General features: G+C 43.8%; 1 protein-coding gene across 1 annotated transcript in view; it reads right to left on the bottom strand.

The window, feature by feature from the left end:
* Positions 1-12,335, bottom strand: part of PXDNL (peroxidasin like) — a 372,636-nt gene extending 360,301 nt beyond the window's left edge. Inside the window, 1 exon segment of the mRNA XM_040972689.1 lies at positions 12,096-12,335. Within this exon segment, the coding sequence (XP_040828623.1) occupies positions 12,096-12,259 (164 nt within the window). The 5' untranslated portion in view covers positions 12,260-12,335.
* Between the last annotated feature and the right edge of the window lie 5,136 nt (positions 12,336-17,471).

The following is a 17,471-nucleotide window of genomic DNA, read 5'->3' as shown; positions in this document are numbered from 1 at the left end:
TGTTGTGAGCACAAAAACAAAATCTGAAGAGTTTTCTTCCCTACTCACATCTCCCTAGGGGAAAGATGAGGACAGCATTTTCCTGCAGCATAAATCCCAACATCTTGATAAATCCAAACAAGGACCTGGGGAATAATTACAATTTACAAGCTGTAGTTTTAAATGTTATGAAACTTCGCTCAAAAGTTTGCCATGCGTAGATAGAACAACTAGGACCTGTTCCTGTACCATAACCAGGAGACACACGGAGGACACTTTCTCCCTTCCTGTGACACAATGCTGCTTACTAAACCCTAGTGGGGCCAACAGAGCCACACTAAGATATGAACAGGACAATCACGATAACAAAATGAGTGCCCAAACAATTCAGGGAATGAGCAACTGCCGTACTCAAACTCCAAGGCTCCAAATTCCATTTCTCCGTATTCCTCACATCTCACAAAACTTAAGTCTGGGGAAAAACAGTCAAAACAATTCCTGTGCAGTAATCTTCAGTTCAGGTACTCATAATCTTAGTAAAGATATGCCAAAGGAGAAAGTTTTTCTAGTGTTTTCTCAACAGCAGTAACGTTTTTTTTCCTTCAAGAGACATTAAATGACAAATTTCAAGAAACCTGTGTAAATGCCATTGCTTACTAAAATGACAGCTGCAATGAATACAGCACTATGCATACACAGGAGCAGTGGACATTTAGACATACTACATACTATCAATGAGAACACTGATGCAAAAGGCTGAAGTGACTTTGGCAAGGACATACAGCCAACAAATTGTGAAAGTGGAACTCAACAGCAGGTAGTCTGTTTCTGGGACCAAAGAAACTACCAGGATCTGCTGCCCCTCAACTTGAACTTGAGAACTGAGAGCCTTCCTCTTACATAAATTATGCAGACGTCTCAGATGGGATTTATTCTGCGTGTGGCTCTGAGTGTGACTAGGGTTCTGCTCACAGCTGCGGGGTCTAAGTTGACCAGGACTGTGGGTGAGAGATCTGTTCAAATGGCACAGATGTGACATGAAATCACTCAGAATGGCATCCTTTGTAAACAACTGCTTGGAACTCAAAGGTCGTCACAGGAAAAGCCATCTGGCAACAATGAAAGAGGGCACCAAGGGACTGAAGCCATGATAACTTTAGCCAGATGACTTTCTGCTGCCCTCGAGTGGATCTTGTTTCCTTCAAAGTGCAGAAGTATACACAAGTTTTGCACAACCTGCTTATTCCTGCTAATCCAGGCAACTTTCTACAGTGTTCGTATATGTTCTGTTGGGTAGTATTAGCTTCCTGCTCTTCCATTCAGATCAGTACCAACCTCTTCCCAGTTCACTAGATAACGCAAAGGGGAATTCAACAATGAATACAACATCCTTCAGTCTCAGTTATTATCAGACCTGTTCTGGGATAGCAGATTTCTTTATATAGGCTCCCTTCTTGTTAAAACCTGGATAGCCAGCAGAGTAGGATACAGTAATAGCTTATAAATCTGCTGAGACCACACCTAGAAGGAAAAACGCATTATTTTTATAGAACTTCATTTGTCTTTTTTTATGTTCAAAAAGTTCAAAGGGAATGATAGTAAAAGAAAAACATGATCAGAAATAAAACAAGGACAAAAATGAAAAATAAATGATTTAGAAAAAGTAGATTTTTACCTTCTCTCTTAACTAAGAATGGCATCTTGAAATTCTTTCTGGATGAATGTAAGATTTAAATAAATAAAATAATGATTACTATAACTGCTATTAGGAAGTTTATAAGCATAATTGGGAGCTGGCATTGTAGCACAGCAGCAGCTACCATGAAAATGGCATCCCAAAAGACTGCTAGTTTAAGTCCCAGCTGCCTCGCTTCTAATCCAGCTCCCTGCTAATTTGCCAAGGAAAGCAACAGAAATTGGCCCCTGCACCCACGAGGCAAAATTAGATGCAGTTTCAAGCTCTTGACTTCGACCTCATCAGTCCTGGCTGTTGTGGGTAATTGGAAAGTGTTTCAGCAGACGGAAGACAGAGCTCTCATTTTGCTTTCTGTCTCCTTCTCTCTCCCCCTCTGTAACTGTGCCTTTCATGTACATAAGTAAATTCCAAAGTATAATCTTTGATGGTACAGCTTTCTTGGGAGCTGTGGTAGTAGTAAGGAGTCCCTTGAGACTAGGAGATAATCCCTACTTGGTGGTTGCTTCCAAAAGTCACTTTGAGAAAAACTCTTCAATTCTACTGTCTTTAGAAGTGTTCAAAACACAAGCCATAGCAAAAATTCGCCTATCTCTGACAACACGGGTTGAGCCAGGCAGGAAACAAGTCCTGATGTAACATTGACTCCTGCACTGAACAGCCTCCCCTGGTGTAAAACAAGAACCACTCCCACCCCCATCCAAGAAACAGAACTCTCCTTGGAAGTCTCCCCGCCGGCTCCCCCTCCACTACCACCCGCACAGCGTTACAAGATTAAACATCACATCAGCACGCAAGTATTTCATGTCGATTTGTCAGAATTCTTGGCATTTCATTCTCTTTGCTCCCTTACTTCATTTCCCCCAGAGATGTCTGTCTTTGTGATATTTTTCTCTGCATGCCTGCAGATCACACCACACATTCTCTAGAGACTGGTCCTCATATGAACGAGGCAGTGCAGAGGGTCACAGCTAGAGTCATCGCCATGCAGGCAGCAACTCCTGTCCCAGAACAGCCTGTCATGGGGCATAATTAATATACCACTTGGGATATCCCCCTTCCCTGTGGAGCGCCTGGGGTGGAGACTCAGTTGCACACTCAATTCCAGGTTCTTGCTCTTTTACACATTGAAGGGCCAAGGGAGAGGGCAACAGGTGATGACTCAAGTCATTGCATCCCTGCTGTTCATGTGAGAGACCTGCACTGAGTCCCGCACTTTCTTTTCCAGGCTGTTGCAGGCATTCGAGGAGCAGACTAGCAGTTGGGATTTCATTCTCTCTGTGTCTTTTTCTCTATCTCTGAATTTCAAATAAATTTATTAAAAGAGGAGGAGGAAAAGGAGAAGGAGGAGAAGAGCCTCAAAGGGGTTGGTCCCCACAATCAACATGACCCATGTGGGCAGACCCGAAGAGTTCATTGAAATGATGCCTATCTTTTCTGCCCTGGAGGGACTCAGTCTGTCAGGAAGACAGGTTCATAATTCTATTTCCACACGACATGGTCGCTGATCATGATCAGACAGGAAAGGCATTTCATGCCTGTGGGGGTGAGGGTAGAAGAGCAGGACCAGCCAGAGTAGGCCGCGTGTGGGAAAGGGGGAGTGATGGCAAGAGAGTAGCATGCACAAACTCACTAAGGCTTCCGGTGTCTGAACCTCGCCTCATCTGTGCAAACCACAATCCCACTCCTGTGAGATTTCTCTATCAGAGGCTAGACATTAGTAGGCGCTAACTAAATTTACTTGTTTGGTCGTGTCCCATTGATACGGGCAAAACATTCTTGCAGGATGAACAACTTTCACTGGAGTCTGAGCTGATCTAACCCCAGGGCAGATCACAACATATTCAGGCCTGGTTAAGCTGCTGGGGAATCCATCTTTGGGGCCTATAGGATTTTTGCAAACCATGCAGGCAACTGCCTCTTTTACTCATGGAGCTCACATTCTAGGTGGCCTGAGTGGATGAATTTGAAGATGTATTCTTATGCCTGGAAATCATTTGCACAAAAGATTATGTATGTCTATTATATCTGATCATTAGCTCTCTGTGGCATTGGAGGTTAAACACAGGTTTCTAGTTCTGTTTGTTTTTTTCAAAATTTAGTTAGTCAATGAGGAAGAACTAAGCTGGACTTGTGTTCAAGGCTTCTTTATTTAATTTTATTTCAAAGTAAGCCTAAAGATAAAACAGTAAGATTGCATAGTTTCGACTCCCCCCCACACACACACCCCTTTTTAATTACTTAGATGGAGAATTACTAGAGACAACGCCTAAACATTCCACAGAAGGGGTGGCTATTAGACACTATGGGGAGAAGCCTCCTGGGATACTTGTATCCCCTGACAGAGCACCAGGGCTCTTGTTTTCTGTGCCAGCAACACTGGGCTGCACAGCTGCACACAGCACCATTTTTAGCACTGTGTGTTGTTGTGCAGTGTACAGCCTACACAACTGTAGCTTACAGTCCTTTGGTTCCGATTTGTCCTTGGTCAAAGGCTTTCCAGAGTTCTCACCTGTGTGTGTGTAACTGTGTCTCATTCTGCAACTACTACTTGGGAAACCTCTCCTTCCTTGGGTTTAGTTTGTACACAGTCTCATGGCTGGGACTCTCAAGACTGCCTCTCTTGCCCACAGCTTCTTCCTAACCATACAATTTTTCTGAATCCCTAAATTCTCCATGAGGCTATTTCAATAAAACTTAGCACATTTTCTCCAGTCTTCATATATGTTCCTCCTTGCTGGCCACTCAATTTCACCATGTACGTTACTCATCAACTTTAGAAGCTAGAATGTTGGCTGTTATCTTATTCCACGAGTATGAATAAGAAATGGCTCTTCTTGAACCACAGTTGCTCTGCTACCCAACTTTTCACTTATGTACTAGCTCTTCAGCTAGCACAGCTTTCCTGCTTTTTATTGCTGCTAGTCTCCCAAAAGCCATTTTCCCAGCAGGATTTCCTTCACCTCATTTATAGAATCTACCATAAGAATTGAAACACAAAGCTCAGGGCAGAAATCACCATTCTATTTGAGCTATTCAATCAATATCAACTATATGGCTATTAGAGGAAATGTGCAGACTACTGACATGGATCCTGGCATCACCAAGTGCCCAAACCACTTCTCCTAACATCTAGGATATATGGGAGAATCAATACAATGGAATTCATTGAGTTTATAAACCAATGCTCTTACATATTTTCTTCTTGAAAGATGACTGTCAAATCTCAAGGGCAGGTCACACTCTGGGATGGGGTTACCATTAGCCCCCAATCTTCATCCTCTATTCCTTCACCCTGGCCTCTTCTCACCTGTTCTTATACCCAGTCTGTTTGGGTGTCATCAACACTCACCCAGACTTCCTTCCAGAACTGCCTCTTCCAGCCCCTCTGCCACAATCATGCCTGAACAAGTCATGAGTGTTGTGAGGCACTTGAACCCCCACTTCCACTCCTCCTGGAATAGGGCTCTCCTACTCCAGTAGTTTGTATACCCTAAAGGATTAAGGAGGCTGTCAGTAGGAATTGCACTTCAACACTTAGTACCATGTCTGCTTACCAGGGCACCACTGGCTAAGTTTGCATCTTGACACAGATTAACCATGTTTCACTTCAATGAAGTCAAATGGATGGAAACAGCTAGAAGAGTCTGGCCTAGTCACTACTGTCAAATGATCATTTAAAGCCACGAAGTTGTCAGTCAGAAAAGAATGTTAAGAAAAATTATGTTTCAAAGCTCAAAGTAACCTCTGAGGGTTAAATTAAAGAGAAGAAAACAACAGCTGAAACAGAAATCAGAAAGAACTGAAGGAATCTTATTTTGTCCTTGAACAAAATGAAACTGTTACCATTTAGAAACACTGTTTTCATGCCATCCTAAGTCAGTTCCCCATTCCCCTGCCCTATCTATTCACTAGGGTTTTATAATATTTAAAGGGCAAGGCATGTTTTCTACATGTAGGAAATACCTTTAAATGTTTAGAGTTTCACAGTGTACATGCTTCTGTATTTAAACTTTTTGTCACTAAAACAGCTTTGGATAATTTTCTCTTATAATCAAGATGGTTTTCCAGATTCAACTTTCAGTTACGGAGATCATCTGCCTTTCTTCTTATTCCTAAGAATCCTGAGCTCACCACATTACTCAACTGGTAACTGAGATCAGAAGGTACAACCTAAGATATTTTTTTGTTTGGAAATTCTAACTCTGCATAGTTTGTCTTGCATGGTTTTGGGGAGGGAGTTAGTAGTGGAGACCCTTAAAACCCATATGGAATTCCTGAGTTCAGTTCTTTGGTCCAGCTTCTGACTACAGCTTGCTGCTAATTCAGGGAGGTAACAGTGGTCGCAGAAGTGACTCGGTTCCTGACACCCATCTGAGAGACCTAGATGCTGTTCTTGGCTATTAGTATTATTTCCCCTGCCTCCTAGTTTAGTCATTACACACACGTGGGGAATCAATCACTAAGAGTATTCTCTTTCTCCTCCTCTCTCTCTTTCCCTCTCCTCTTTTTCTTCCCTCCCTCCCTCAAGTAAATGTTCTTAAATGGCTAAAAAAAATGAGAGAATGTGAAGTGTGGGAGTTTCTATATGGTAGTAGGTCATTTGGCAAATGAAATTTTGGAAGCATATGCTATCATTTCAGATGAAATCTAATTAACCATTGGGAGAACAGCTTTGCATTTTTCTAAAGCTAAAACTTGAAGCAACCTTCAGCAATCAACTGTTAAACACAGTGAAATTTTATTACCTACGAGTGTACTTTAAAAAGGTCATTGAGAAATAGAATTAAAAGTTCATTTTAGTAGCAAAAAAAAAAAATTGAAATCCGTGCAATTTTTTTGATGGTCATTCTCCGTGAGCTTTTAACAAGTATTTATTTTTTTATTTATTTGAAAGGCAGAGTTATAGAGAGAGACGGAGATCATCCATCCATGGTTCGCTCTCCAACTGGACAAAACAAGATGTCTGAAACTCCATCAAGATCTCCCACATAGGTAACCTGGGCCCAAGCACTTGGATTGTCTTCTCTGTTATCCCTGGAAAACCAGCAGAGAGCTGGATGGGAAATGGAACAGCCAAGATTCAAACCTGCACCCAAATGGGATACTAGTATTTCAAGCTTAACCCATGACACCATAATGCCAGCTGCCCCATGAACTTTGAAGAATGTTCACATACATGAGTTCCCAAAACTTTTTCACACCAAGACTATCTTTTAATTTGATTTTACATAAACTTTCCGAAGTACCTCCATAGGACTGAGCAAAATATTTTTTGTTTGGAGATTAAAATTTTCAAAATATATATGAGCAAAAAGCATATAGGAAATTAAAACAATAAAACAGACTAATGACCATTTTCTTAGCATGAAGTCATTTACAGCTAAGTATGCTGCTGACATTGTTTGCATGACTTGGTGACAAAGCATATAGGTATGGTTTAATAAAAACCATCGATTCTGCTGCTAGGGAAATAAGCAAGCATCTGCCTTTCAATATATTTGGATATAGGTGGGGACTGTTTTTTGTTTTTTGTGTTTTTTTTTTTTCAGAATCATTGCTTTAATCAGGCCCAAGTTGGTCATGGTTCTTCATGACTCTGCTTACTTCAAAATATCATCCTATGTTGGAACCAAGGCAGCAGATCATTTACCTAATCCTGCTTGTCAAGCCTTGGGATCTATTCAGGTGCCAATTCATGCCCCAGCTGCTCCACTTTCCATCAGATCTCGGCTTATGACCTAGAAGAGCAGCAAATGATGGCCCAAAGCCTTGGAACTCTGCACCTGCATGGGAGACCGAGAAGAAGCTCCTCACTCTTGGCTCCTGGCTCCTGGCTCCTGGCTCCTGGTTTCAGATCAGTTCAGCTCTGATCATTGCAATCACTAGGCAGAGTAAACCAGCAGATGGAAGATTTATCTGTCTTTCTGTCATTAAATCTGCCTTCCCAATATAAATAAATAAATAAATGCATACATAAAATTTTTTGCTATTTTTGATTTATTTTTGACAATCTTTACATAATTAGGGTAAAAAGGTTCAAGGGCTACAAGAAAGTGGTTAAGGTTATTATTTCCACATTGTTTGTTTCCTTGATCTGGGGTAAAGGGGGAGATAAAAGGAGAAGCCCCACCTAGTCTCCTACCCATCCCAGGTCCCTAATGTAAGGCATGTTCCAAGGGTCTCGATCAAGTGGTTTTGATAGTTCAGCACTTATGAATTGCTGCTAATTAGCCATTCTAAGCACAATGAAGTTGCTTCAGAATCCACTGATTGACATAGTCCACCTTAGAGTCTCCGTTTGCCCAGTTTTTCACTGCCAATATATGCCTGGGGTAGTTGATTTGTTCTGTCCTCTGTTGTGATGCCAGGTATCCTCTGCAGGTTCTAATAGACTGTCATATCCTCCATGTGCAGCTGGTTATGCTCTTCGTTGCTCCATCTGAGCCTCTGAGGAGGCTCGGCTCTGGCACTTGCATTCCATGCTAGGATATGTGTTCTGAGTCGAGCAGTCCGATTGGGGAGATCCCAAAAGAAACTTTGTCTGAGGTGATCCCAGACCAGATTCTTGTCTGTACTTGCAAGTACAGGGCCCAGTACAGTTCATCACCCCAATCAGTTGGTGGTTGCAATTGCTGGATTGGTTCTGTTTCCAGACCTGTCTTCCACTGGAACCAATGGGTGTTGCAGTCCAGCCTGATTCTGCCCAGCACATACTCAGCCCTCACATAAACCAGTGGGAGCTGCAGCCTAGTTGGAGCGACCCACAATAACCCTCACCAGGCCTGCCCCCTGCCCTGGTTCCCATGCTTGCCAGTATTTGCAGCAGACTAGTCCAGTCTGTCCCACATCCCATTCAGCCCTCATACATGTCTATGCACATTGAAGCCTAGTTCAACCCAACCAACCCCACTATCCAGCCCACACACATGCTGTTGGTTGCCTTTCTGTCTAGCCACTCCTGGCCCTGCCCTGGTTTTCATGCTCTCCAATGGGAGTGGTAACACAAGAGGGAAGAGCTCATTATTTTCCTTCTAGGCCACTCCCACTTCTGGATTATGCACTCTCCAGGTGGTTCTGAATTTAGCTTGTTAGAATTTGCCCCCAGTCACAGCATCTGCCAACAGATGCTGCGGCAAAGTGCAATCAACCCTCACCCACTCTAATTTTTGCTTGCACCAGTCGGAAGAATCATCCCAGTCTGGCTTTTCCCTGACCTAGTTCACATGAGGCCCACAGGTGTTATAGCCCTGCCTGGCCTGGTTTGCCCCCATCGCAACCCACACTCTCCAGTGGAAGTCGCCGTCCAGCAGGGGAGCCTTCCATATTGCCCCTGCCGGCTGTGCCCCCTCCCTCCCTGGTTCTCATGTGTGCTGTTGGACGCTGTCACCACATCTGGTACGGGTCACCTCACCTTGGCATGTCATAATGTGCACTTGTTTTTGTCGTGACCAAACCTGGCTCGACCCACACTCTGTTCTGGTGCTCAGATTCGCCAGTGGGTGATGTGAACTGGTTCAGCCTGGTCTGCCCCCGACCTATGCCAAATGTATGCCAGTGGGTACCTTTCCATGGCCTGCTCTGGGCTGTTTCCTATCATACTTTTTGTGCTTACCTGCAGGGACTGTGTCCTGCCACAGGAGTTGCCCAGGCTCCTCCATCAGAACCTCTCCCAATGCCAGATTTTGCGCATACCAGTGGGTCCATGAGCCAGCCCTACTCAGTTCACCTCCTGTCCTGGTAGGAACAGTGGCCTTTCTTGACTGGCCTTCAACCCAATCTGGTTCTTACTGTTAGATGTTTCAGCCCAGCCAAGACTTGTCCGTACCCACACACAGCTTACACAGGGCTCAGTAGGGGATGAGACCTAGCCTAGTCCATCCCACATCTACCCTGGTTCTCCAGAGCACCAGATGGTGTTGGAGTCTAGGCCGGCTTTGTGCAGCCAGTCCCAGACCACACTTGTGCCAAGGGAGACTAACAAACAAATCTTTAAGAAATCTATCATCCTACATCAGTGGATTCTCCCAAAAGGACACCAGGAGACAGGCATTTCTCAACTTCCATACCATTTCTCTCACAGAGGTCACCAACTGAAGATACTGCGCTACAAGCAACCTCAAATATTCATGGTAGGACTTGGATATTTTTTGTCTTTAGGTCTTTAAAACTTAATTAGCTGAGAATATTTTAAAGGGAATTTTAGCTATGACTGTCATATTTCTTGAAAATTATGATAAGATCATTAATAATGAATAACGAATCTCAATCCCCACAGATCCCAATTAGCTAGGTAGCAGGTTATTCCATGAGCAAGAGGCACCCATACTATCCCCCGCACTCCCAGCCATCCCCATAGACTGCAGAGTGAAGTCCAGTTGCCATTCACCATTCTCCTTACACAGTAGTTTGTCTTTACCCTTACTTCCTTCAAATTAGTTTGCCAGAATGGTTCCTGGAGGCAGTTACAAACTCTTGTCCATTATCGTTGAAGCAATAATGGCTAAATTTTCCACCATGTTGAAATTTACCAGTTAAAATGTGTAAACTCATTTAATCTTCAATTTAATCCATACAGGGAACATTACTGGCACTCCTGTTTTACAGATTAGGAAATCAATAAGTTGGGAACTTAGCAAAGGTAACACCCATTTCCTATGCGGTGGCACTTGACTCACAGGCAGGCCCTCATTTTACTTCACATATAGAGGAAGTCTCCTTAGAACCACATTGGCAGGTCCCAGCGCAACAGCTTAGTGGCTAAATTCCTTGCCTTGTAAGCCCATATGGGTGCTGTTTCATGTCCCAGAAGTCTCATTTCCCATCCATGCTTGTGGCCTGTGAAAGCAGTGCAGGATGGCCCAAAGCCTTGGGACACTGCACCTGCATGGAGACCTGGAAGAAGCTCCTGGCTTCTGGCTTTGGATTAGAGCTCAGATCTGGCTGTTGCAGCAACTTGGGGAGTGAATCAGTGGACAGAAGATCTTCCTCTCTGTCTCTTCTCCTCTCTATATATCTGCCTTTCCAAGAAAAAAAAATATATATATATGTATATATATAAAGAGAGTGAGAGAAAGAATTGCATTGGCAATAGCCTTCGAGCACTGCTCATCCCCTTTGGAAGTGTGTGTCCAATGGGCACTACACTCTTCTTTGAAGCACACAGGCAGCAAAAGTTCAGGCTGCTGTTGGAGGCTGGCTATCTTAATTACACAAGCTATCCTTTCTCTACAATGGTGCTACCTTCTTCCAGGCAGGGATCCTCACAATATGACTGTGAGGGTTTTGCATCTGAAGGTACTTCAAGGCCTGGGCTCTGGGTAGCTGCACAGCCATAAGCAATGACCCCCGCCATAAACAATGCCATGTTTACCATAGGACTTATTTTGGTGATAGGAAGGATGTGCAATTAACAAAACCCACCATAAACATGAAAATCAATGGAGCATTGAAGTAATTCTAAGCAGAGACCATCAACTTGGACTTTTCATTACCCAACAAAATCTTCATTGCCTGATTACAACTGGAAAAACTGACAGTGTTAATCTTAAACATTTGTATTTCCAAATTCTAGATGGTTTAACATGTTTGCCTTTTCCCAAGAAAGGATGTGAACCACAAAAAGCCGCCTTGTCTTCTATGAACATGAAGCCCTCCACCCACACTGTGTCATGGCAAGAACCCCTGAAATCTGTGTGATCTCTCAGCATTTTTCGTTTTCTTCTCTTGTGAGATAAAGCTTGAAAAATATAATAAGGATTTTCCTTCCCATCTAATAACAATCTCATAGATTGTATTTAATTTAATCTAAATATTCATTAGTTGGCACAGGTTCACTATCCCTTTGACTACAGAGAGGTTGTAGGATGGGATTCAGATCTGATGCTTCTTAAATTTGGGCTATTCAACCATAACAACCAAGGACACCAATCCATCCAAGTAGTTACATAATGTTTTTAAGCACTCAGGTTGTCACACAATCATTTGCCAGTCAGCTTGCTTTGAGTCCATCCTAGGTGAAACATGCTAACAATAACCCAACAATTCAATAGTGATAATCAACTGGAACCACACTCTGAAATTAAAATCATCCTTTCCAAACGAGAAAGAGATGTGTTCACTCAGTTGAATCCCAAAGATCTGGGAGGAAAGAATGCAAAGGAACTTACACAGAAAGGTGAGAATTCTCAATGAAAAGTTCTGGAAGATGTTGGGAAAGAGAGCTGCATGCTGAGTAAGCACGACTACCTATCATTGCTCACACCTTCTAATAGACCCTTGAAGTTGTTTGAGAAATTAAAAATCTCTTGCAAATATGCAGGCAGAGGCAACATCAGGAATCCTACACCTAAGGGATATTCAGCTCCGACAGAAGACCTGGAGAGCTTCTGAATGGGGCTTAGAGAAGTCTGTGTGAACTTACAGGACTGTGGTCGGCTGTGGTGCCTGAGGAACGTGGTCCAGCATCAAGTACATGCAGCCAACGGTGCTCTTAAGGCACAGGCACTGGCTGGGGCAGGGCAACCCCTGCAGGAAGCAGACCGCCAGGAGACAGCAGGCGGCGAAGCAGAGTAGTCTGAGCTCCATGACTCCATCCGCTGCGCTGCGTGCAAGGGAGCAGTGGTGGCAGCTGCAGTAGCCCAGCGTAGCAAGCCCAGCGGTGGTGGTCACTGCTGGCTAGCTAAGTTAAGCAGTGGCTGAAAGCGGCTGCTAGAAAAGAGGCATCCCCTGGCCAATCCAGGCGGAGGGAGATCACATTACAGGGCGGAGGGCAAAGGAGGCAGGACTACCAGGAAGGGAAGTTTGGCAGAGCAAAAGCCTCTTTAGGCAGCATCGTGCAAATAAACACACAGGCTCTTCTAAAGTTGTTTTCACGGCACAGTTCGTGTAAGCTGCAGCCGCTTAGCCCCTAGCTGTCTTTCTGAAGCTCCAGTTGATTAATTATGTATTGAATTACTGCAGAACAGCTTTATGCAGCCGCTGCGCACCGGTTTTGCTGTGTCATCTCTACAATAAAGGTTCCACAAAGACAACGAGTGTCTGGGTTTGACTTGCTGGCCAAGGGACCCCGACATCTGGTGCCGTGACTCGGATAGGTAAGTGTAACTACAGGTAAGTCGTAGCTGTGGATAAGAGACTCGGAGCCGCAGAAGCGGAGAGCGCAAAACGGACTGAGCAGAGACTCAGGGAGCCGCAGAAGCGGGGAGTGTGAAACGGAGCTGAGCAGAGACTCAGGGAGCCGCAGAAGCGGGGAGTGTGAAATGGAGCTGAGCAGAGACTCAGGGAGCCGCAGAAGCGGGGAGTGTGAAATGGAACTGAGCAGAGACTCAGGGAGCCGCAGAAGCGGGGAGTTTGAAACAGAGCTGAGCAGAGACTCAGGGAGCCGCCTTGAGCGGGGAATGTAAAACGGAACTGAGCAGAGACTCAGGGAGCCGCCTTGAGCGGGAAGCGTGCGCTAGGTTCGCGGGATAGCGACAAGAGTAAGCTCACCGGAAGTGGTGACAATATGGGGAATTCAACTTCAGTACACATGCAGAGTTACTGCAGAAGCTACTGAAGAAGAATGGAATGCCGGTACAGGTGCAGAAAGTACTTTCATTTTGTCAATCTTGTGCTCCTTTTCTTTCTCAACCTTATATTTGTGTGAATCCGCGAGGTTTGTTACCAAATCATGTGTGGCAGATAAATGATATGGAAGGATGTGTTAACTAAACAGTGGAAAGGCCCGCATCCGGTGTTGAGGCGGATGCGAGGTGCAGTGTGTTTTTCCGCAGGATTCCGAAGTTCCTGTGTAGATACCAGAGCGCCTAACAAGAGTGGTGAGAGCCTCCATGCCAGAAAACATCCAAGATGAAGCCCTGGACGCTCGGGCCGGTGATCCTGCTGGTAACACTGCTGCCTCCCGGAACACTGAGCCAACAGCTTCAACTATGGGCGATCGTGAAGGCATGGCCAGTGCCATTACTGGTGACCAATAGTTCATCAATGTTGCCCCCAATCTTCAACACTGATGCGAGTATTGGACTACTGGTGGTGCCCCTGGACAACACCACAGTGCCATCCACAAACCGGACAATTCAATTGCACGGACTGGCTTGCTTTCAAAGCCGGCCATTGGCAAATGGGACCAGACCTTGCATCCTATTGGCGAACCAGACCATTGGACGATTTCAGAGGAACAGCTCAGGAGGATGGGCACATCTCCTGATGGGTCAGGTACCCTGCTTTTTTGCCCGCGCTCACAATGCGGGAACCATTCTGTGACTGGGAGTTTGTCAGCTCCTCCCTCGTTGTATGGACCAATGGTCATGGCCGCCAGACTGGACTGGCTGCCAGAGCACTGTCACCCTTGTAGGGTGGCTCCTGGCCTGAACTTGTCCAATCTGTTTCTGACTTATACCAATGACACCTTCCTGGGATACAATTTTTCTTATGAGGACTCAGTACAATCAGTGACATCCAGACCTTGGAATGCTTGGATTTTATGTACCATTTATCATATCCAATGTCTGTTCAGTTTGATAATTTGCCGAATTGTGGACACAAACTCTTACCATTAATGCTACCAAGGTGGAAATTGCTTTTGTGGAACCATGGACTAATCGGTTGTTAAAGGTTCTATCCTTTGCTAAGCAGTGGGCTGGAATGATTGGTGTATGCATGCTTGTGATGATCTGAGAGCCTGGGCCATTCGCACTCTATGCAGACGCATTCAGCAACAGCAGCAGCAACAGGCGCTGTTAGTGAAGGTTGTCATGGCCTTGACTAGACAAGAATCCCCTGAGGTATGGTTTAACATGATGGACTGGTAGTCAAAGACGGGTAAGTATCCGGTAAGGCTCTACCTACCTAAGCCAGGCGCCACGAGCCAGGTGGTTAGCTGATGACGGGTAAGGAGAGCCTACTCCGGAACACCTAAGACAGGCACAGTCCGTGATTAATAAAACAAAAAGGGGGAGCTGTGGGGAGCTGTAGAGAGCCTACAGCCCAGCTTTTATTTGTTTGTTTGTTCGTTTTATCTGATAACAGTACCAGATCCTAAAGGGTAGGCAGAGTTCTCATTGGTCGATCTAGGCACACATATTCTATCTTGACTCCAAACTCTGCTTGCCAATCAGGGCTTCATTTCCTTCTCTGAGCTCTACTCATGTCTAATAACAGCTACTTCTGACGCCTTTCTTTAATCTTTTACATTTAAAATTACATGCCTGAAATCACAAATTTACATTTACAAGGAGGCAACCTGAATCACTGTGACAGAACTCCTACAAAGTTCATGGGAAATCCCTACCTTGAGAAAAACTATCAGGGCATCAAATAATTCTGGCATCAAAATAAACCAATCTTTGAATTCCACTTTTCAAGAACTTCTTCAGGTACCTTGTCTGCAAGCAAGAACCAGGTCCCTGATGACCTGAGAGTACAACTTCTCAGCAGCAGTTCAGAGCAGCCATGGTCCACCCAGGTGGGTTGCCCCTCTCTGGGGGTGTATGTACAAACTCTCAGACTTCAATGAATGCCCCGTGAGCTTAAAACTCTTTTTTTCCTCTCATTCTGTTATCACATATTCTTAAGAAAAACCTTTGCTATTAAAAACTTTTTTCAAATACAGCTTTTATTATTAAAATACTGAAAAACAATTAAAACTTGGTTTATCAATCTCAGATGACCCTACCAGGAGAACCATCTAACTAGTGGAGAGATAACTTTGTCAAATTCTATCAACCTTACAAGGAAAAATAAACCCATGCTTCTCTCTGCAGTATATATATTTTTAAAGTCCCTTTACATTCTACTGTAGGTGAATACTGCCATCTTTTGGCAAAATGGTCACATTTAAGTAATGTGATGAGGAAGGAGGACTAAAATTTTCATTTTATTTATTTTATTTATTTGAAAGGCAGAGTTACAGGGGAAGAGAGAAAGAGATTTCCCATTAGCTGATTCACTCCCCAATTGGCTGCAACACCCAGGCCTTGGCCAGGCCAAAGCCAGGAGCTTCATGTAAGATTCCCACGTGGGTGCAGTGGCTCAAAGAATTGGGACATCTTCCATTGCTTTTCTAGCTGCATTGGAAGACAGCTGGACCGCAAGTGGAACAGTATTCAGTAAGGATGTTCAGTATGACCCTCTCCCTTTCTCTTCCCCCTTCCCGCAGATACAGGAAGGAAAAAAAAGTTGGAAACAATCGGTTCATCCACTTTCCCCTAATCCCTAATCAGTGGTCCACATGGGCATGCATCCTTCTCAACTATGAAAAGTCATCAAAACTAAAATAAAGAAACTGCAGCAGCCAGGATGGAACTGATGGCAATTTGGGGTATCAGCATTATAAGTGGCAATTTAACCTAATTTTTTTCTTTAAATAAATTAACCCTGAATAAGATTTACTTTAAAGCAAGATTTTATGCATGCTTGATATTGTTCAGACATCTTAGGTTATCAATGCAACAAGAACACACATTTCTTCTGATGGAGACTCCCACTCCTACGATTCTGTGTGGGTGTCTGTGACACAAAAGATGAAGATGAATGAAGATGAGACCCATAGACCCATAGAGCTGTCTTCTTTTACAGCTTAAAAGGTTAAAAAAAAAAAAAAAGCATTTGTAAAACACTTTCCTAGAAGTGCAAAATTACTTATCTCAGAACCTCAGAAATCTCTGCCACTGAATGAAAAACAAATCCATCAATTACTGACTGGGAGTACAAAACCAACAACCTCAAGGCAGACAAAAACACCTGTGACACACCCAGGAGTGGCTGTGGGTCTCCTCAGAGACTGACTCGGGACAACCCATCAACTGGAATCAATGCCATGCACTGGACGCCACACAATGCTTTATTTGAATATGTCAGTGAAGAAAGTTACAAGATGGACACAAGAGTTCAAGCCAGAAGGGAAGCTAATGCGGACGGCTGGCGCAGCCTCAGCTGCTGCTCGACCAAGCAACATTAACTAGAGGCATTAGAGTCACAGGGACAGGAAGAAGGGGCCCTGCCACCATGTCAGAGACCAAGGGTCCTGGCTTCAGGTTGGCCCAGCCCAAGCTGTTACAGGCAAGTGGGAAGTAAATCAACGTATCTTGTGTGTGTGTGAGGTTTCATGTACCTATCTGCTGCCATGCTTTCAAAAACAAACAAAACTTTTAAAAAGCAGAGCAAAATGGAATACAACACTGAAAAAGCATGAGACATGCATAAATAAACCTAACAAAAGACACCAGACTTGATAGCCAAATTATTTACTACTAAGGGTTAAATAAGAGAAGTACCATATTCACAAACTGGAAGACTCCATGATATAAACCTATTGCCTCTTTTATACAAATTATATAAGTTTTAGAAGTCAAGGGAATAGTAAAGAATACTCCTGAAATGTAAGCTGAAGAGACATTTTACCAGATCAAGAATATTACAAATCTACAGTAAATCAAACTGTAATATTAGCACAGGCACACACAAATGGAAAATTTAGACACACAGCATAAATATGAAGTTTATGACAAAGCCAGCACTGCAAATCAAAGAAGGAAAAAAAAATGACTATTCCAAAAAAAAAAAAAATCATTCTTATCAACAAAGTAAAAAAAGTAAGATGCTGGGGTACAAGTGTTTGGTGCTGCAGTTAAGACGTAATTTTGGACACATACATCCCATATCAAAGTCTCTATATTTAAGTTCTGGCTCAACTTGGAAGTTCAATTTCCCACTAACATATCCCTTGGGAAGCCACAGGCAATGGCCCAACTGTTTTGGCCCAGGCACTTAAGGAGAACTGGACTTAATTGTAAGCTCC

This window comes from Ochotona curzoniae, unplaced genomic scaffold (assembly GCF_017591425.1).
Source record: "Ochotona curzoniae isolate NIBS_2020 unplaced genomic scaffold, NIBS_Ocur_1.0 contig_2318, whole genome shotgun sequence".
Taxonomy (NCBI): domain Eukaryota; kingdom Metazoa; phylum Chordata; class Mammalia; order Lagomorpha; family Ochotonidae; genus Ochotona; species Ochotona curzoniae.
Note: the sequence above shows the minus strand (reverse complement) of the source record. Positions and strands in the feature narration are given on the sequence as shown.